At 45.2% G+C, this 22,625-nt stretch overlaps 1 protein-coding gene across 1 annotated transcript in view; it reads left to right on the top strand.

Moving 5' to 3' along the window:
- Positions 1-12,663: 12,663 nt before the first annotated feature.
- The window catches only part of BCL2L1 (BCL2 like 1), a 54,800-nt gene continuing 44,838 nt past the window's right edge, over positions 12,664-22,625 (top strand). Inside the window, exon 1 of the mRNA XM_007934527.2 lies at positions 12,664-13,224. Coding sequence (XP_007932718.1) covers positions 12,664-13,224 — 561 coding nt within the window. The remainder of the gene's footprint in view (positions 13,225-22,625) is intronic.

Genomic DNA, 22,625 nt, shown 5'->3' with positions numbered 1-22,625 from the left:
ATACTCTTCCAATAAGGCAATTTGGCATCATGTATCAAAAGCCTTAAAATAAACATGCATTCTTCTTGACCCAGCAATTTCACTGGGCAAATACTATGGCAGAATTATATAGCTTTCAATGGAGCTGTTTTATAACACCTTAGAGAATTTTTTTCTTTGTTTTTAAAGACCATGGTGACATGGTCAAATTGTAAGCAACAGCATTCACTGATTTTCCACTTTTATGTGGTTTAATAACCTTTCGTTTTACTTCCAGATCAATACTCCTTCGCCTCTTGCTGCTGCTATCACTACCACTGATTTTACTGCTGTTGGAAGCCATGATGCACTTCATAGTAATATTTTTAAAATTAAACAGAGATAATGCTACAACACTCAAGAGCCACATGATATAGGAGATTGGATGCTGCTGCTTACAAGTCAACTGTTATACGGCAAACTTTTAGATAGAAAGTACACTACAGCACGTACATAACCTAGTAACATAGGCATTTATTATGACTATCAAGACAGACATATGAATTGAACATTTACCTGAGGTAGATACACTCCTTGGAAAGAACAATCATGAGAGAAAGAAGGGCTGCTTATGCACAGGGAGACAGTTCAGGGGGCAGGAGTGCATGGAGGGATGGACACAGGCAAGAGGTAACTATTGGGAGGAAGTGGGAGGGGAGCTGTTGCATTGGGGTAAATTGTAGTCAATGTCATGAGACAAAGCGTATGTGAACTGCTGTATGCAAAGTGAATTAGCTCTGTAAATTTTCACCCAAATCACAATTAAAAAAAGAAAATAAGGGACAGAGCCACATAATAGACCCTGAGAGAGTGGGAGAAAAACAGAATAGCATTGAAATTCTTAATAAGTCCAGACTTACTGAACCAGCTGAGACTAGGGGACTCCCTGAGCCTATTGCCCTGAGATACTCTTTAAGCCCTGCACCAAAACTATCCTGAAGTCATCTTTCAGCAAAATATCAGTTTGGCACACAAAATAAGGATATTAGCCAGGGGTTCAGTACTCCATTAAAAAAACATCTATATGAGACCAAAAGGTCAACAATTACTCTAAAGCAAACAGAGAAAGGAACAACCAGAACAGTAATTAAGGGAATGCTGACACACAGTGAAAAATGTAATTAAGGCCACTGAAGAATGTGTATAGAAATTGTCAAATTGGAACCTAATTTGCTATGTAAACTATCACCAAAAACACAATATTATTTTTAAAAGTAAAATAAAAAGAGACAAACCAAACCTACAATATTATAGCCTGCTTGCCACTTTTCCTTTGCCCTTGTCTTAAATGTCATTGAAATAAAAATAATCAGTAAATTTTAAAAAAATAAATAAATAGCACCTTCGAGTCAGAATACTCAGAGGACCCTACAGAGAACTGCCCCATCAGGTTTCCAAGGCTGTAAAACTTTAAGAAAGCTGACTCTTTCATCCTTCTCCCATGGATTGGCTGGAGGCTTTGAATCGCCAATCTTTCAGTTGGCAGGTTAGCGCTTTATCTACTGTGCCACCAAGGCTCCTATAAATGCCATGTTGTTGTTGTTGTTATGCGCTGTCAAGTCAGATCTGGCTCATAGTGACCACTCCTTGGGTTTGTTTCCCAAGCATTATCTCTACAGAAGTAGATGGCCCAACTTTCCTTCGGAGGACTGGCTGGTGGGTTTGAACCGCCAGCCTTCTGGTGAGCAGTTAAGTGCCTTAGGCACTACGCTACCAGAGCTCCCTATAAATGCCACAGAACAGGATATTAAGCAATAATGCCTACTGCGTTGAATCAAAGAGAGTTGGGCTGGGTGAATGTTCATAAAATAAAATGAATTTAAAGTTCAAGGTAGAAAGACAAGTGGAATTAAACTCCCTCCCTCAACTCTGTTCACCGCATCGCTGTTGTTGTTGTTGTTGTTGTTGTTTGCCGTCGAGTCGGCCCCGACTCATAGCGACCCTCCTTGGGTTTCCGAGGCAGTATCACTACGGAAGTAGATTGCCCAACCTTCCTTCCGAGGAGTGGCTGGTGGGTTTGAACCGCCAGCCTTCTGGTTAGCAGTCAAGTGCCTTAGCCACTATGCTACCAGAGCTCGCAGGGCATCTCATTTATCGTTCTATCTACCTATCGATACGATAGTTTGGCAATTTAGTCGTTTGTGACATTTGCTTCCTCCACTAAACACTACATTCCTTGAGCGTGGGGCTATTATTTCATCGATTCCTCTCTCAAAATTTATCTGGATTCTGAACCTCAGTTTTCTCCTCTGTAAAAAAGGATAAGAATGGCACCTGCTTATTTCGCTTGGTGCGAAAAATAAATGAGAAAATGCACGCAGGGCGCTTAGTCCAGTAAATGTTAATTACAAGTTAGCATGGTACTAACAGTAATTGTTGTTACCGTTGTTATCAGACGATTGCTTCCTGCAACTCCTTTTCCTCTACCCCCCACCCCCAATTTAAACCGCCAGCCTCCTCCTCTACCTCCAGATACAGCACGTTACTCTTGGTCTGGACAGTACTTGACTCGTAACTTCTGTTTTTCACTTCACGAGAAAACCCTGTCAAGAGAAGGTAGTCCAAAGCTCCGGCTCCCACATCGCCGGGCTTGGGCGGCGCCCCAACAAAGCAGGCGAGAAGGCCGAGCGGCGCGAATGTCGCTAGGGGCTATGAGACGACGTCCAGCCCCTCGGGAATCTGGGATAGGGCAGCCTCGCGCCCCAGCCGCTGTCTCTTTTCCTCACACGGCTCACCTGGTCTTACCTCAGATTTGACAACCGAGCGCCCGCAAGAGCCGCCGCCAGACTCATTCAGCACCGTTGAAGATTTGAACCAGGGCTTTCTAGTCGAATGCGCCAATGAGAGAGCCGAGAACATACAATCCCAACCTCCTGATTAGTCCTAGAGATCGTGACGACACCGGAAGTCCGGTTGAGGGACTGGCAACCAAACCGGCCCTGGAGGCTTCTGGGATATGTAATCTCCGCCCGGTTTAAGCCAATGAAAACAATTACTATAAGGCAACTACTACAAAGCCCAGAATCCTCTGCTCCAAGCTACCTGGGAAAAATGGTACCAATCGAAAAGGTGGGTAACCGATTTAGCTAACCAAATGGCACGCATCCTGGATCTCTCTAAAACTTTAACGGAAGGAAACTGTTTATTTTTATTTTCCCTGTGTTAGTGCATTGTGCCTTGAATGTTGTTGTTAATTGCCATGTAGTCGTCTGGGATTCATAGCAACCCTTATGTACAACAGAACCAACCACTGCCTGGTCCTGCGCCAGCCTCACAATCTTGCTATACCTGAGCCCAGCGTTGCAGCCACTGTTGTCAATCCGTCTCTTTAAGGGCCTTCCCCTTTTCTGTTGACCCTCCAGTTTACCATGCATGATATCCTTCTCCATGGAGTGGTTCCTTCTGACAACATGACCAGACTAGGTGAGAGGAAGTTTGGCCATTCTCGCTTCCAAGAAGCATTCCAGCTGCACTTCTTCCAGGATAGATTTGTTAGTCTTTTAGCAGTCCATGCTACTCACAGCATTCATCACCAACACCACAACTCAAAAACATCAACTCTTCTTTGGTCTTTCTTATTCATTGTCCAGGAGCTCTGGTAGCATAGTGCCTAAAGCATTTGACTGCTAACCAGAAGGCTGGTGGTTCAAACCCATCAGCCACTCCTCGGAAGGAAGGCTGGGCAATCTACTTCCCTAGTGATACTGCCTCAGAAACCCAAGGAGGGGTCGCTATGAGTTAGGTACTCTCGTATGCATAAAAGGTGATTGAAAATACCATGGCCTGGGTTAGGTGCACCTTAGTCTTCAAGGATGCAAACCACTGCCATGGAGTTGGATCTGACTCATAGCCACCCTCCTTGGGTTTCCAAGGCGGTATCACTACGGAATCTTTGCTCTCCAGCACTTGAAAGAGGTGTTTGCAGCAGATTTGTCCAATGCAATACATCATCTGCTCTCTGGGACTGCTGCTTCCATTGGTATGTATTGTAGAACCAAGTATAGGAAGTCTATGACAACTTCAGTCTTTTCTCCATTTATCATGATTATCATGATCAATCATTAGTCCAATTGTGAGGTTTTTCTTTTCTTTATATTAAGGTGTAATCCATACTGCAGACCGTAGTCCTCAATCTTCATCGGTAAGTGCTTCATGTCATCCTCACTTTCAGCAAGAAAAGTTGTGTCATCTGCATATTGCAAGTAGTTGATGAGCCTTCCCCCAATCCTGATGCCACATTTTTCATATAATCCAGCTTCTCAGATTATTCGCTCAGCATACAAATTGAATAAGCATAGTGAAAGCATACAACCCTGACACACTCCCATCTTGATTTTAAACCATGCAATCCCCTTGTTCTTTCTGTTCAAATGACAGCCTCCTGGTCTATGTACAAGTTCCTCATGAGTACAATTAAGTGTTCTGGAATTCCCATTCTTCTCAATGTTGTCCATAATTTGTTATGATCCACACAGCATATGCTTTTGCATAGTTAATAAAACACAAATAAACATCTTTCTGGTATTTGCTTTCAGCCAAGAGCCATCTGACATCAGCAATGACATCCCTCATTCCACATCCTCTTCTGAATCCAGCTTGCATTTCTAGAAGTTCTTGGCCATATACTGCTGTGACCATTTTTTAATTATCTTCCATAAGATTTTACTTGTGTATGATACTAATGTTATTGTTTGATAATTTCTGCATTCTGTGGGATCACCTTTCTTTGGAATGGGTACAAATATGGATCTCTTCCAGTCATCTGGCCAGATAGCTGTCTTCCAAATCTCTTGGCATAGTGAAGTGAGTGCCTCCAGCACAGCGTCCACTGAAACATCTCAATGGGTATTCCGTTAATTCCTGGAGTTTTGTTTTTTACCAATTCCTTCAGTGCAGCTTTGACTTCTTCCTTCAATACCATTGGTTCTTGAACATATGCTACCTCCTGAAATGGATGAACATTGACCAATTCTTTTTGGAACAATGACTCTATGTATTCTTTCCATCTTCTTTTGATGTTTCTTGCATCATTCAATACATTACCCATAGAATCTTTCAGTATTGCAACTCAAGGCATAAATTTTTTCCTTAGTTCAGCTTGAGAAATGCTGAGCGTGTCTTCCCTTTTGGTTTTCTAACTCCAGGTCTTTGCACATTTCATTATAATAACTGACTTTCTCTTCTTGAGCTGCTCTTTGAAATCTTCTGTTCAGTTCTTTTATCTTGTCATTTCTTCCTTTTGCTTTAGCTACTCTCCATTCAAGGGCAAGTTTTAAAGTCTCTTCTGACATCTTTTTTGGTCTTTTCTTCCTTTGCTGTCTTTTTAATGACCTTTTGCTTTCTTCATGGATGATGTTCTTGATGTCACCCCACAATTCCTCTGGTTTTCAGTCATTGGTGTTTAATGCATCAAATCTGTTCTTTAGATGGTCTCTAAATTCAGGAGGCATATAATCAAGGTCATGTTTTGGCTCTTGTGGACTTGTTTTAATTGTCTTCAGCTTCAACTTGAATTTGCATATGAGCAGTTGATGGTCTGTTCCACAATCAGCTTCTCGCTTTGTTTTGGCTGAAGATACTGAGCTTCTCCATCACCTCTTGCCACAGATTTAGTCAATCTGATTCTTGTGTACTCTGTCTGGCAAATTCCACATGTATTTGTGGAATTTTTTGACTGTTTGTGTTGTTGAAAAAAGGTATTTGCAATGAATAGGTCATTGTTCTTGCAAAATTCTATCATGTGATCTCCACCATTATTTCTGTCACCGAGGCCATATTTTCCAACTACTGGTGATTCTTTGTTTCCAGCTTTTGCATTCCAGTCACCAGTGATAATTAACACATTGCCAATTCCTTCAGTGCAGCTTCGACTTCTTCCTTCAATGCCTTGAATGGACATAGGAATTCACATCCTTTTAATATGGAATCCCTTACATGCAACATTGACAGGCCCCAGCTTTCCTCCCAGTGGTGAGGGAGTCTCAGACTGTCCAGTCCTGGCTAGGTTTATTGAGCACTTTCAGGTGTGGTCATTGTTTTATATACTTTCCATTTAATCCCAATTACATCCCTGACTTTATTATTCCCGTACTGTGGAATTTAAATCTAAAAATCACTTAATAAGTGGAGGAGATGGAATTTGTCATAACTCATAATTTATCATAAACTGTATGGCAACTGGTTTACTGGGTTCTTAATTGATATCATCATTAATTAGAAAGCAATAGCATCAATGAGAATAATAACAAAAGAATTCTCATTCATAATAGCAACAAAAACTACAATATTTCCAAAAATAAGTGTAAAACCGTTCTGTTGTTGTTTGATGCTGGCCAGTCAAGACTCACAGTGACCCTATGTGACAGAATAGAACTGTCTCATAGGATTTTCGAGGCGATAATCTTTAAGGGAAGGAACTCTGGTGATGTAGTGGCTAAGGCATTTGGCTGCTAACCAAAAGGTTAGTGGTTCGAACCCACCAGCTGCTTCACGGAAGAAAGATATAGCTGTCTACTTCCTAAAGATTTACAGCTTTGGGAACCCAATAGGGGTCACTGTGAGTCAGAATCCACTTGATGGCAGTGAGTCTGGCTTAATCTTTAAGGGAACAGAATGCCACACAAAGAACCGCAAGGTCAGTTAGAACTGCTAACCTTTCCGTTAGCAGCCTAGAATTTAACTATTGTGCCACCAGGATTAAAATCTGTAAAAGTTTATAGAATAACTTTAAAAAATAAATGGGGTTATAAGCCTTTCTAAGGAGCCCTGTTGGTAGTACAGTGGTTAAATCCTTGCCTGCTAACAAAACGATCAGCTATTCAAACCCAGGAGAAAGATGTGGTAGTCTGCTTCTATAAAGATTTACAGTCTTGGAAACCCTATGGGGCAATTCTACTCTATCTTATAGGGTCACTGAGTTTGAATCCACTCACAGGCAATGGGTTTGGTTTTTGGTGTAAAGCTTGTTAATGGATAGGGAGATCCAATATTGTAAAGATGTTAAGAGTTCAGGGAAATCCCAATGAAAATCCCAGTAAGCTTTGTCACAGAACTTGGCCAGTTGATTCTAAAATTCATATGAAAGAAGAAAGGCACAAGAATTAGCATCTGAGTTTTGAAAAATAATGTTTAAAAAATTATTAATAAAAATAATAAAGGGGGAAGTGCCATAACAGAGCTAATAAATACTAACTTTATGAAATTATATTATTTTTAAAGTATAGTTAATTGACACCACGAGGATGCAATCAGCAAAAGCCAGATGAGATTTTGCTTCATAAGTGCTTAACCATTTGGAAGGAGTACAGAGACCTTAGCACAATGCATTCCATCTATCTTTTCAAAATATAAATCTCTTTATGTTATCTGCTGGTTTGAAAAGAAAACCTGGCTCGTACTGAATGCAGATAGATACATATTTATGTTCAATCCCCTCTACTGACACGCCCCTCAACCACCCCATTGATTCCTAGGACACACCGTAGGCTTTTGCATCAGACTGCCATGACTTCTGCCTGAAATGCTTTCACCTCTTCTCTCTCCCAGACAAAATTCTACTCTTCTTTCAGGGACAAGGAAGCCCTAGTGGTGCAGTGGTTAAAGGGTTTGGTTGCTCACCAGAAGGTAAGCAACTCGAACTCACCAGGCTTCTCAGCGGGAGAAAAAAATGTGGCAGCCTGCTTCCTAAAGACTGACAGCCTTGGAAAGCCTAGGGGGCAGTTCTGCTCTGTCCCATAGACTCATTATGAGTCAGAATATACTTTTCAGCAGTGGAGTTGATGTTTTTGTTTCAGGAACAGCTCAGTAGAGCCCACACCTCTAGACAGAGTTGATCTGCCCTCTGCTGGGCTCCTGAAGCTCACTTCAAACTAGTGTTTGTCTAGTTGATTCTGACTCCTGGCGATCCTATGTGTCTGAGAGTAGAATTATACTCTATAAGGTTTTCAATGGCTGATTTTTTCAGAAGTAGATCACCGGGCCTTTCCTGCAAGACAACTCTGAGAAGACTAAAACCTCCAACTTTTCACAAAGCAGCAGAGCTTGTTAACCATTTGCGTTACCCAGAATGATGCTTGTAACAGAAATTAACGTAAATAAGATCATGCCTCCCGTGGAAAAGAATAGAAAGTTCAGAAATTGACCCAAATACACTGATCAGAGTATAGTTGATGATAATGGAAGCATTTCAAATGAATGGGGGAAAGATGATACAATGATACATAGTATTGACAACTAACTGGGTAGTTATTAGGAGCTCTGGTGGCATAGTGCCTAAGGCATTTGACTGCTAACCAGAAGGCTGGCGGTTCAAACCCACCAGCCACTCCTTAGAAAGAAGACTGGGCAATCTATTTCCATAGTGATACTACCTCTGAAACCCAAGGTGGGGTTGCTATGAGTCAGATCCAAGTCGATGGCAGTGTGCTTGGTTTTGGTTTGGGTAGTTATTTGGGGAAAAACAATCTGGATCCTTGCTCACACCTTGTGCCAAAGTGAATTTATGGTGGAACAAGAATTTAAATGTAAAATATGAAGCCATGTAAAACAAAAAAAAAAAAAGTTAGAATTATTTTATAAAATTGAGCTAGAGAAGGCCTTTCTTTTTTTTTTTCACCAAGGAAATTTTATTTAAAGAGAAGGCCTTTCTAAGTATAACACAGAACCTGAAGCCACAAAGGAAAAGACTGATAAAATACATAGAAATTAAGTTTTTTTCATGGTAATAAATAATAAACCAGGAAAATATTTATAACTCTTGTATGGGGAGAAAAAGGATAAAAACCCCTATCAGGGAAAGTTCAACAAGAGACCAACTGAAAAGAGGGCAAATGTTTAGAACATGGAATTCACCAAAACAAGTCTAAAAACATCCCTCAAAAATACAAAAAAGTGCTCAACTTCATTCATAATAAAAGAACTGAAAAATAAAAATAAAGTACCTCTCAGTTTTTACCTATCCATCTTGCAAGGATCAGAAAGTTTCGTAACACATCCTGTAGGTCAGAGTGTGAGTCTTATACTTTCCTGATGGGAGAGTAAACTGGTACACCTGCTATTATTGAATATTTGCCAGTATCTGTATGGGAAAAAAAAAAAAAATACATATACTCATTTGCCTGGTAATTCACTTCCAGGAATTTACCTTGCAGATAAACTCCATGTATACACATAATGAATAGACAAATTATAGCATTATCTATAATAGGTAAAGATTGGAATCTATCAAAATGTTTCCAAATAGGAGATTGAGCCAATAAAGTATGGCATGTCATTATAAAGTTGTGCATTGATTTAAGAACTTGAGGCAGCTTCAAAATGTCAAAGCTCAGTGGGAACAAAAGCAAGGTGTGCCAGTGTTTATAGCATCCTACCATTTGTGTAAAACACCTATACAGAAATGCTCACGAATATAGTGACCATCTCAGAAGGGATACAGGGGAAAGGGTGATGGCTTCTGTGAGGGCAACTGAGGACTGGGAAAAAAAAAAAAAAAAAAAAAAAAACCTCTCATCTAGTCGATTCTGACTCATAGTGACCCCTTTTGGGTTTCGAGGGCAGTAAATCTTTACAGAAGTAGATTGCCCACTCCTTCTTCAGAGTGGCTGGTGGGTTTGAACTGCCAGACTTCTGGTTAGCAGTCAGATGCCTTAGGCGTTACACCACCAGAGCTCCTTGAGGATTGGGAAGCAGGGGTGAAAAGAGTATTGACTTTTATTCGTTTGCTTTTGTATATTTTTAATACTCAGTGTTCCTATATCTATTTTAATCAATTAAATTAACATAAAATAAACACCCTTCCATGCTTGGAATCAATTCCAGTTCATGTCCATGATTAACTTTAACTCCTCTCACACCATACACCCTCTTTCACTACTCTGCCGTCACACTTCTTCTCTTTTAGCTTCTGGCACATGCCAAGATCTTCCTGCCTCAGAAGATTTGCACATGTTGACCTGCTTAGGTTGATGTTCTCTAGGCTCTTCCTACATAGGTTGGCACTTTCTTATCTTTCAAGCCTTGAGTTCAATGTCATCTCTTCAAAGAGGCCATTTTTGGTTGCCCTTCATATATAATTGTGAATAAAGGCCTCTCCCCTGACTACCCTGTCTAAAGTAGCACCTCTTCTATTCCTTGGGCCTGTTTATCACAATACCCTGATTTATGTTCTTCACAGCACTAGTCACCATTTGAAATGATCTTGATTGCATATTTTCTTAGTTGTTGGCTGTCTTTCTCCATCTCTGTGGTTTAAGTCTCCATGAAAACAGGGACCATGTCTGTTTCATTCCTAACTCTATACATTGTTTTCTGGATTTTACAAATAAGAATTATCTCGATGTTCACAATAACCCGATGTGGGAAGTTGGTACTATTACCTGTTTTACAGGTGAGGAAACTGAGGCACAGAACAATTGAGTAACTTGTTAGAGTGGCAGAGTTCGCACCCCAGAGATAGGATTCTCAGCCACACGTGTTGCGGGCCAGTGGACACATAGTGACCCTTTAGGACAGAGTAGAACTGCCCCACAGGGTTTCCAAAGCTGTAAATCTTTATGGAAGCCAATTTACACATCCTTCTCCCGCGAAGCTACAGAGTGGCTGGTGGTCAGAGCTGCCTACCGGTCGGTTAACAGTCCACATATAAATTATCAAGTTGATGAAACAGAAGAATGAATGAATGAATGGATGTAAACTCACTGCTGTAGAGTCCATTTCGACTCATAGCCACCACTCCTTGCGTTTCCGAGGCGGTATCTCTACGGAAGTAGATTTCCCAATCTTTTTTCCCAGGAGTGGCTGGTGGGTTTGAACCGCTAGCCTTCTGGTTAGCAGTCAAATGCCTTATTCTGCAAATTCCCCAGATATTCCGCAAGGGGGCGCTCCCACCGAGGCCTTGACGCCAGTAACTCAAGGCGCGCACTCCCTTTGCGTCTCGGGCTCGCGCGCGCTGCCGCAGCACCGGAAGTGACTGAGCTTGCAAGTTCCCCCGGTCTCTTCAGGGGAAACTGAGGCCGGCTTCTTCGGAAGAGACGGCGAAAGCAGCCAGCCAGGTAGGCTGGCCCTGGTCCGCGGCAGGAAGTCGGCCGCGAAGAGCTCCCGTGTCTGGAAACTACGGGGCCCATGAAGGGGGATGTGGTCCCCCACGGCTCTCGGGGCTCGCAGGTGAGAGCACCGCCTCCTGTGTGCGTGACAGGCGCTGCGCCCAATGGGAGCCCTCGCCGTCCCGCTTCCGTGCCTATTGGACTCGCTGATTGGTTACGCTGGGGCGGGCCGCCGGGGGCGAGACCCCTCCTCCCAGAAAGGTCTAGGGGGAGCCCCTAGGAAAGGAGGTTGCTTAGCAACGGGGCGGTGGCCAGGCGGGTACCCGGCCTAGCTCGCGAGAGAAGCCGCGAGGCCGCAGCCCACCCATTCAGGGCTTGGGAGTTGTAGACCCCGGCCCCTGAGCCCTCCCGGGGGCGCCAGGAAGCCGCCGTGGGTCTGTCTGTAGGAAAACGTGGGCTCGGCTGTTGGGGCCTCGAAGGGCCCTCGACCCCACTTCCTGACCCAAGAAGAGGCCGGCGCCTCACCCTCACCCCGTCTTTGTGCAGGGCGCCGGCGGCCATTGTGTCCGCGCGGGGAATGGAGGACCGGGCAATCCTTCCCTGCCACCGCCACGTCCAGGGCCATTGGAGAATTCAAAGAAAACCAGGGGCGTTTTTGGGGGGTCCCCGGCCTTCAGCCTCCCGGAAAGGCCCGGGGATGGCTTTTCCGAACCCAGATCGCAGATCCGAGGCAGTTTCATCTTCCCTCTTCCCCTTATCGAAACCTTAAGCCCCATTGAGCAGTCCCTTCAGGGTTTCAGAAGCCTCACCCTGAGCTAGTCCTTAAAAAAAAAAAAAAAAAACTAAACCCACAGCAGCCACCTCCGGGAGAGTTCTGGCTCCAAGTAGGAGGCGGAGAGCCAAGGGGCGTGCAAGAGCGAGGGGGCTGGGCTCCCGGGTGGTAGGAGGCCGTGGCTGCGGAGCGGCCGCCCTCGATCTGGGCGATGGAGGAGGAAGCAAGCAAGGGGACCGGTTCCTGAGAGCCACGGTTCCGGTGTCGCCTTCTGGTCTCCCAGCCTGCCGGGTTGCATGATTCCTTCGCCCGGAGCTGTTTTTGTTGTCAGCCGCCGCGAGGCCGGCTGGGTTACCGGCATCCCGGTCACCACCTCCTCTCGCGACCTGTGATACAAAAGATCCGGGGGCTGCACCTGCCTGCCGCCGCCTGAGACGGATTTGAATGTAGGTGGTGTGGGGACTGCCCGCCAGGGCGACTTTCCGAGGAAGATTTTTCGGAGAAAAGGGGGTGGCTGGAGTAAAAGAGGCTGGTGTGATGATTCAGATGGGGCTTTCCATTTGACTTTGTGGAAGTGTCTTAGAAGCTAGACCCAGACCTTCATTAGAGCCACACAGTCAGCTCTGGTACCTAGACGAAGAATGTGATGTTGTAGGGTAGGTGGTATACGTTTTTTTTTTTTTTTTTTTTTTCCCCTGAAGCTCTTTTTCTCCCTTCAGAACCTTATCTTGGCTTTGGATCTCAGAAGGGAACCACTAAGCAGAGACCAGACTCAGTGAGTGAGCAGGTGTTTTGGACAATGGACTGGTGGACCCCGTCCCTATTATAAAAATGTCTCAGAGCAACCGGGAGCTGGTGGTTGACTTTCTCTCCTACAAGCTTTCCCAGAAAGGATACAGTTGGAGTCAGTTTAATGATGTGGAGAACAGGACTGGGGACTCAGAAGTGACTGAATCAGAGATGGAGACCCCCAGTGCCCTCAATGGCAACCCGTCGTGGCACCTGGCAGACAGCCCTGCAGTGAATGGAGCTACTGGCCACAGCAGCAGCTTGGATGCCCGGGAGGTTATCCCCATGGCAGCAGTGAAGCAGGCTCTGAAGGAGGCAGGCGATGAGTTTGAACTGCGGTACCGGAGGGCATTCAGTGACCTGACATCCCAGCTCCACATCACCCCAGGGACAGCATACCAGAGCTTTGAGCAGGTAGTGAACGAACTCTTCCGGGATGGGGTGAACTGGGGTCGCATTGTGGCCTTTTTCTCCTTCGGTGGGGCGCTGTGCGTGGAAAGCGTAGACAAGGAGATGGAGGTATTGGTGAGTCGGATCGCAACTTGGATGGCTACTTACCTGAATGACCACCTAGAGCCTTGGATCCAGGAGAACGGCGGCTGGGTAAGGACCACGCCCCTTGTATGTCCCATTTTCTTGGCCTCTGGTCAGAGAGATCCCCAACAGCCTTTTCTGTGTATTTCTTTCTCTTCTGCTGTGTGATGGTTGGAGATGTTGATGGGATGGAGATGTGACTGGCCTTCTTTCACCAGAAGGGGTTAACTGTTAGGAAATACAGATGACCCAGTTCTTGAAGGACCTGGCATCTTTCATTCACGTAACCTTCATGACCCTACTCTTTCAACTTGTGCTCCAGTTTCTCAATGAAGGAAAACAGCCTGTGTGTTCATTCAGCTCAGAACCTGTGATTGCGAAAAGTTAGTCCAGTGTTCCCTCACCCTGACACAGTGGTTCATCACCCAAAGGGGTACTGAACGTACAGAAGATTGTGGGCATCAGTGGCCCACGAGCCCCTTCAACTTTTCTCCCCCAGAGGTGTCAGCCTACCCCCAAAATAAGTTCCCTTTATTGCATTCGTGACACTCTCCTCTCAGGACAGGGCATGGCCAGGCAGAACTTCCCACCCTGTCTTGGATGGCCAAGGATTGTCTGGTTTTAGGGCCCTATTCCCTGTGCCAGTCTGTGCTTGCACCCCTTAAAGTGTGCAGCTTTCTGCGTGGTTGCTGGAGCTCTTGCTGTGTCGCGCATTAAGCCTGAGGACTTTGCACTCACTGCCTGGGGTCGGTTAGGGAGCTCCAACTGCTCCGCTTGCTGCTTTCTGGCCAGGGTTCTGGGGCCTCTTCACCGAGCACTGCTGGCAAAGCAGGAACCTAGTCTGTGAGATTCTGTGGGGCATTGAGATTTGATGACAGATTTTGGAAATAAACTGACGCGGGTGTGAGTCCCAGGCCTGTCACCTAACTAGCTGTGAAACCTTGGACAAGCCAGTTAACCTTGAGCCTCAGTTTGCCCCACTAAAAAAAAAAAATATACAGCAAGCCTTCATTGTCTAAAAATTTTGGAGAGTATGTGAGCACAGCGCCTTACTACCAGCAAGTTGGCTGTAGACTAGTCATTATTATTGGTCCCAGACATACTCTAGGCCCCGGAGTCATGCCTTACCCTTTCCCAGGGAGGGAGCGTTCTCATGCCCCTTCCCAAGTCACACTGAGGTAATGAGAGCTTCTTTACGGTGGTCCCTCTAGGCAATATTTGCTCTTGTACAGTGAACCCAGCCCTGTTTTCCTATTAATCCCCGACCCAAAGGAGGTGCAGGGCTCCCAAAGGAGGTGCAGGGCTCCCGTAGCCTTGCTATCCCCTGAGAGCCCCCAGGAAATTGAGCAGGCTGTAGAAAATAAGTCATCTATTGAAGGAGTTGATGTGGAAGGGGCCGGGCACAGTGGATTCAGGAATGTCAGGAATGCATTTGTCCATAGGCTGGCCCTAGGGCGTGGCCAGCACTTCATTCTACCACTCAGCAAGAGACCTCCCAAGTTTGCCCTGGATCTCCACCCCCTCACTCTCATTTCCCATTTCTTTGCAACTTCATCAACTCTTCCCCTTCACCACCTCTAGTAAAAGGCAAGGGGATCTAGTCAGTAGAGGTCAGATGACTAGGGGTGGCAGTGGAGGGGATAAAGTAGAAAGCTCTGTTGAGCTGAGGCTGACTAGACTTGAAAGCCATTCTGTAAATGAACTCCCCGGGGGAATAGATGATTAAATAGTTCCTGTAGGTTTGTGCAGTGACCTCTCCTAATCTCCCCTGCTTTGATTCTCTTTGGGGGCAAATAAATGTTTAGCTGACTAGAGGAGGGACAGGATTCCAGAGCTTCAGACACACCCTCTAAGTCATCCTGTAAGAAGGGACTTGGCCATTTGCCCACTTTGACTGACTATGGCCAGTGGTCCTAATACCAGGTGGGTTGTTTGCCAGCTGTAAACGAAAGGCAGTCTGGGAGAGGTGGCTTGTCTGCCATTTAGCCCCTCCAGAGGGCTACCCAAACCAGAGACTTGCCAGCTGCCCAGTTTTGCACATGGAGAGAGGTCTTAGACCCAGCAGCACTAGGCAAGGTCATCAGCTCTCCTCTCTACTGAAATTCCATTTTCCATCTCTTTGTTCGAAAATTACCAGAGCCTGTTGGACAACATACCATATGTCACTTCCTCCTGGTGAACAGAGGAGGTGTGTGCAGAAGAGCCAGCTATGTCAGAACATTTCTGGGCACACATTCTCTCCCTGAGGCCAGGGGGTAAAGAGCATTTGACGCAGGATCCTTTGAGCCTGCATAGAAGATGCCTGCCCACTTCCTTCTCAGGTTCCATCCTGTTCTGAGCCAGCACAGACTGGCTGACAAGGTGGCATCTCCTAACCTTTCTGGAGGCTGAGGCTGGGGAATTCTTGAGTGGGGGAGTTACGGCCCATTCCGCCCTGAAGTGTGTATTTAGCATCCCTGTAGGTGGTGTTTTGCATCCCAATAGGAAGGAGGTAGAAAATTAACTTTTATTGAGTAGCTCTTATGGATCAGGCATTATGTTGCTTCCGTTATTTATGCAACAGGTATTTATTGAGCATCTAATATGTGGCAGGAGGGGCTCTGGTGGTGCTGTGGTGAAAGCATTGGGCTGCTAACCAAAAGGTTGGCAGTTTGAGCTCACCAGCCAATCTATGGGAGATAGATGAGGCAGTCTACTTCTGTAAAGACTTAGAGCCTTGAAAACCCTGTGAGTCATTCTCTGTCCTGTAGGGTTACTATGAGTTGGAATCAACTCAGTGGCAGTGGGTTTGGTTTTTGGACTGGCAGTCCCTGTTCTAGGTGTTGGTCATAAGCTAGACATGATACATACCCTCATGGAATTAGCATGTTACTTCATATATTCCACCCAGTAGTTTTCCATGGTGTCTTAGTTATCTAGTGTTACTATAATGGAAATACCACAAATGGATGGGTTTGATAAATTTATTTTCTCGCGGTTTAGGAGGCTAGAAGTCTGAATTCAAAGCGCCAGCTCTAGGGGAAGATTTGCTCTCTCTGTCGGCTCTGGAGGAAGGTCCTTGACTCGCTGCCTTCTGAAGCCTCCCCAGATTTGTCTTTGACATTCTACCAGTCCCTTCAAGGCATTCTAGGCTTCTACTATTTGGCACCTTAAAACTCTTCCAGTCTCTACTCATTACCCAATTCCAAAACCACTTCCGCGTTTTATCTGTGGAATGTATTATCTGTTAGAGCAGCATTCTACTCTCATACCAGATTCTGTCTATGTTACCTAGTTCTGCTATAACAAAAATAGCAAAGGTGGATGACTTTAATAAACAAATGTATTCTCCCACAGTTTAGGAGGCTAGAAGTCCAAATTCAGGGTGCAGGTTCTGGGGCAAGCCTTTCTCTCTCTCTTGGCTCTGGAGGCGGGTCCTTGTCTCTTCAGCTGCTGCTTCGTGGTTCCTTGGAGATCTCCTTGTGGTTTGGCATCTATATTACCTTGTCTCTACCTCTTTTGCTTGCTTATTTAATCTTTTTCATATCTCAAAAGAGACTGACTCAAGACATAGCTACAGTAATCCTGCCTCATTGACATAACAAAGATAGCCCATTCCCAAATAGGATTATAACCACAGGTATAGAGGCTAGGATTATGGTGTAGTGCCTAAGGCATTTGACTGCTAACTAGAAGGCTGGCAGTTCAGACCCACCAGCCGCTCCTCGGGTTGGGCAATCTACTTCCATAGTGATATTGCCTTGGAAACCCAAGGAGGGGTCCCTATGAGTCGGATCTGACTCCTGACTCGATGGCAAATACAACAACAACATATTTTGGGGAAGCAATTCAATCTGTAACACACAGTAAGTGGTTTTATTTCATTTGAAGCTCGGCACATAACAACAACAGTGACTTAAGAGGCACTCTGGTGGCTTAGTGCCTAAGGCATTTGACTGCTAGACAGAAGGTTGGCAGTTCAAACCCACCAGCTATTCCTCAGAAGGAAGATTGGGCAATCTGCTTCCGTAGAGATACTGCATACTGCCTTGGAAACCCAAGAGGGGGTCGCTATGAGTCGGGTCCGACTCGACAGCAGTGAGTTTTTTGGGTGACTTAAGAGACTGGCCAGTTAGATATCTGAGTGAGAATTTACATTTTGGCCTGCCTGATTCCAAAAACTAAACTGCGCCCTCCACATCTGGTTGCCCAAGGAGAAATAAAGCAACCCAGACCAATTGGCATAGATAGACACGGATGCTTTTTGGGCCAAGCAAAACATGCCTATGAAGGTGCTCACTCTGAGCTGTGTTCCTGGCATTGTTCAGGTAGCTGTGGGATGAACAGTAGCAGATTCCCAAAGGCATGTGTGTAGCTTCATAGTCTGGCACTAGTAAAACTCAGACATTGTAAGTGTCAAGTGGTTACCAGGGTTTTGCCCAGTCAGAATGGGCTTATTGTTCATTGTCTCACTGTCAGAGCACTCTCAGGCCATGTCAGTGGTGTCCATGTGTGCAAAAGGTGACCTGCCCTAGGTATCTCTAATTAAGTGTGGGGTAATGTTCCAAAGACTGGAACTCCAAACTCACAGCCACACCACCACCTGCCTGGAGTCACCTGGTAAGACACTGAACCTGTTGCGTCTGTCTAGTCCATCGTCTCTCCCACCTGTAAAATGGAATAGTGGTAGCCAGCTTCTAGAACTGGACTCTTATAAAGGATCTAGAACAAAAGCCTTTCCTGTGCTTTAATTGTAGGGTGGGAACATTGCTTTTAATGAACTACTACCTCCCTTAGGGAACTGAACTTTGTCTCCTAGAGTTACTCCTGGAGAAATGAAGCTACCACCTAGAATGGTTGACGGGTGATAATGTGACCTTTCTTGCAAAGACAGAAATGTTTCTGGTGCTTTCCAGTGGGAATGTGGACGGTTAAGGGGCAAGAACCCAGGTGGGCCAGCCCTTCTGAGATAGCTGTACCTGGGGAAATCCCTTCACCTGCTGGAAACACCATTGTTGGAGCAGTGAGCAGTGTGTAGGAGAAAGCAAGCGTGGCCTTTGCCAGGCTGCATGGTTCTGTTGTCTGCTAGTGTCTGTAGGTGTCTTCTTGCCTGTTCTGACTTCTTCAGCTTGGATGGATCCTTAGCTGAAGCGCCTCAGCTCCCTTTGCAGACACTCTGCAGCTGTTGGCAGTTCTGTGGTTGTCTCGGGGAAACCCCATTAGAAACCCCAAACATGGAAATTTTTAGTAACCTCATGCAGGTCCCCAAATGAGGTAGAAGTGTCTCAGGGTCTCCCCCTCAGAACACCCGGTCCTTCTGGGTGTATATTTTAGGTTGCTCTTAAAACTCAGCATTACAGGGTTTTTCAGACTCCCTAGGACTAATTTCCCCAGTAGCCCCATGGAGACTTTCTGCTTCTGGTTGAAAATTACCCAGGGTTTTTTTTTTTTTTTTTTTTTCAGGGGGCCCCCAGAGGAAACTGGAGGGTTTTCTTGACTTTGGCAAGGGTATTCACCAGATTTGTCTGAGCTGCAAGAAGTAGTAGTTGTTAGCTGCCCCTTTCCTCAGCAGGTATCTGACCTGGGGCCAGAGACCTTCAGTGCCCTTCCCTGCGCACTGCCTCCTGGTGTTTCCAGCGCGCCGCCTTCCACCCCTGGGCTTTGCTTCCAGTGACTGGCTTTGCTGGGTTTAGTGTAGGTAGATTTCGAGGTATGTCCCAGTGAACTGCTCTTCTAAAAGAACATAATCTCCTGTTACCTTAATTAGCAGGGCCCTGTTCCCACCCCCAACCTCTACCCTAATTCTACAGGGCCCTCCCTAAGGAGTCCCTCTTCTTTTCTTTGAAGGAGCCATTCTGCTTCTGGATCCTCCTCTTTTTGTCCCTCCAGCCAACAGTCTGTCTTCCCCATTCCCAGCTGGCCGATCTGAGTCAGACAATCCCACTGGGTCTTTTTGTTTAGCCCAGGAAGAGAAGACTCGTGAGAATATAATCACTGGCTTCAGATATCTGGAAGAAGAGGGACTGAGCCTTTGTTTCTTGGTATAGTACCCAGAAGAACTTGGATAAATGACAAGAAGTTAGTGGTGGTAGGGTTTAAATTAGTATAAAGAAGGCATTTCTAACAAAATTGTCTTATCTACCAGGGTTAGGAGCTTCCTGAGAGTAGAGTCCACATCTTGTCTATCTATACTTGTTTCTTTAGTGTTGAACATAGCAGGTACGTTGGGCATAGCAGATAACTAATGAAAGACATACCCACTGGATTTCTGAAGAAACAGATGCTTATCAAGCCAGAATAATGATAATGGTAGATGCTCTTTGCCTAATAACTTACTCATTGGTTCAGAAAAGTACTCACTGAGCACCTGTTATGTGCCAGGCACTGTCCTAGGTACTGGAGATACAGCAATAAACAAAATTAAGTTTCTGTTTTCATGGAGCTCTCACATTCTAGTGGGGAGAGACAAACACATATAACATAGATCAGGTGATGGCAAGTACTATGAAGGAAATAAAACAGGTTGGGGCAAGAGTGTGCTTGACGAGGGAGGTGGGGTTACAATTTTAAAAGGGGGTCAGAGAAGACATCATCAAAAGATGATGCTTGAGCTGAGGAAGAGATGAGGTAGTGAGTGATATGGGTACCTGGAGTAAGAGTGTTTCAGGCACAGGGAATGGACTTAGGAAGGAATGAACTTGGCATGTTCAAAGGTGAGCAAGAAGATCAGTGTGGCTAACAGAAGGAGCAAGGAGGGGAGTGATAGGATATGAAGGAAGAGAGGTACCCTGGGGCCAGATCACATAGGACCTTCTTTGTTATGATGAGGACTTGGCTTGGTTGAGTGAGAAGAAACCAAATGAAGGTTTTGAGTAGGGGTTATATGGTCTGAATTCAGCAGGGAGCCCATTGAGGAGGCTGGTACAACTGCCAGGTGAAAAAGGCTAGTGACTTGGACCAGGAAATAGAGGTTGATCTGGTGAGAAAGAATTGGAGAGTAATAGCAGACTTTGCACACTGCATATTGGTGTGTCCAACACCTTGGAAGCAACATTTTTGAACCATTTGGAGATCATAAAATTGGGGTTAAACAAGCTAGATGTTCTTCAGAAATGTTGTTGTTGTTATGTGCCATTGAGTCGGACCCGACTCATAGCAACCCCTCCTTGGGTTTCCAAGGCAGCATCACTATGGAAGTAGGTTGCCCAACCTTCCTTCCGAGGAGTGGCTGGTGGGTTTGAACCGCCAGCCTTCTGGTTAGTGGTCAAGTGCTTAAGCCACTTCTCTCCAAATGCAATACCTGATCTTCTTCCACTCTGAGAATATTTCTGTCTGAAAAATCGCAGCTGGTTTGGGTTCAGGTACGAGCTTTCCCATGTCTTGCATTGTGACATTGGGCAACCACTTTGACCTCTCTGAACCTTGGCGCAATTAATAATACCTGCCTTCCAGATTCTTAGTGAAGACCCAATGAGGTATGCCTGAGAGACGGAGAGCCTGGTGCCATATTAGTGTCATAACTCTTGCTGACAGAACTTGTGTCAGAGATGCATTCACAGAATCTTCAACATCCCTTCTCCTTTTTCTAGTGGTCCTCTTTGCACATTCTCGAGGCAGTCCCCAGCAGTGTTTCTGTCATGGAGTAAGTACCATAGTGTTTGCATGCTGTGGTAGTACAAGCGCTGGAGTCAGGATCCCAGTCATCTCTCTCCATCGGCTCCTAACTCACTATGTCGTCTTGGCCAAGTCACTTCACCTCCCAGCCCCCAGTTTCCCCAACAATAAGATGCAGTGTTTGGAGTAAACAGCCTGAGAATCCTAGTCCTAGTTACAGGCCGGAGGCCTTAGGCTAATTCGACCATTAAGGCATATTTCACATTACTTTTGCCTTAGTTATCTAGTGCTGCTATAACAGAAATACCTCAGGTGGGTAGCTTTAACAACCAGAATGTTATTTTCTCACTATTTAGGAGGCTGGAGGTCCACAGGGTGCCGGTTCAAGGGGAAGGCTTTCTCTCTCTGTCGGCTCTGGAGGGTGGTCTTTGTCTCTTCAGCTTCTGTTCTGGTTCCTTGGAAGCCTCCATCTATCTTTGCATCTGCTTATCCCATCTCTGCTCTGCTCACCTGTTTAACCAAACAAACAGCCTGCCATGGAGTGATTCGACTCCTAGCTAATTTGTTTAATCTCTTATATCTAAAGAGACAACAGATACATCCTATACTAATTCTGTCTCATTAACATAACAAAGACAACCCATTCCCAAGTGGGGTTATACCCACAAGTGTAGAGGTTAGAATTTACAGTACATACTGTAGGGGACATAAGTCAATTCATAGCATTCTATCCTTTAGCTCTCAAAAATTGATGTCCTTTGTCACATCATCATATGTCTGAAATCCACTCCAAGTCCAAAATCTCATCTTCTGAATCATGTTAATCATGTATATGTGAGATTTCAGGGATATTATATCCTGGGGCAAAATTCCTCTTCACCTGTGAATTTCCAAAGCACAACAGGCACAAAGTAGACATTTCCATTGCAAATGAGAAACATTGAAGAATAAGAATGGGTAACAGGCATCAAGCAAGTCCAAGACCCAGCGGAACAAACTACATTAGCTCTCAAGGCTTGAAAGTAATCCTCTGTCTTTGGAATCATCTAGGCAATGACCCTGCCCTCCAGACTTTGGGAATCGGCCATGCCCTTTGGACTCTAAGTGGAGGCCCTTCGGCTTCAGGTCTGCCTTCCAGGCCCACTGAAAAGGCAACTCTGCTCTCTTGGCTTTGGGCAACCACATTCTCCTAGTCCATCTCAGTGGGAACTTTGGCCCCACCACGCCCCATTCTTTTGCCCCTTGGGCATGGTAGTCCCACCCACTCAGCTTTGAAATCTAGGAGGCTATGCCCCACTCTGAGATCCAGGCGACCATGGCTGCACACTTTGAAACCAAGAAGGCCTTCCTTCCTGTGCTCCTTCCAACAGTTCTGCTGTTCTCTGAGCTGTTTCAGGGATGGTGCTTTTCTTGGAGGACAACAGACATAGCTCCTTTGGCCTGTTTCCTGCCTGTAGAATTCCAAGATACAGACAGAATCTTCTCTGTGCCCTTAAGTCTAAGCTGATGGATTTTCTGCTGTGGTAGTTGGTTACATCCATCAGTTACTGGCTTAATCTCTTTGATAAAAGATTGTGTAGCCATGTCCTCGGTGAACATTCTAGGACACATGTCCGTAACAGAATTTTCTAAATCTTTACATTGTGTTTTCTTTTTGCACCCCTCATTTTTAAGACTACCTCCTTCCTTTTGCGCTTTACTGTAAGTGGCAAGGAGAAACTATGTGGCCCCTTTAAAATCTTACTTAGAAATCTAATCAGTTAGACATCCAAGTTCTTCACTTATGAGTTCTACCTTCTATCAAACATTAGACATAATTCAGGCAAGCTGTTTCCCACTGCATAAAAAGTGTTACCTAAAAAGCATTGTCCTTCCTC

Source organism: Orycteropus afer, unplaced genomic scaffold (genome assembly GCF_000298275.1).
Source record: "Orycteropus afer afer isolate SDZICR_OR568_19922 unplaced genomic scaffold, OryAfe1.0 scaffold00020, whole genome shotgun sequence".
NCBI classification, from domain to species: Eukaryota; Metazoa; Chordata; class Mammalia; order Tubulidentata; family Orycteropodidae; genus Orycteropus; species Orycteropus afer.
This window is presented reverse-complemented; position numbering and strand designations above follow the sequence as displayed.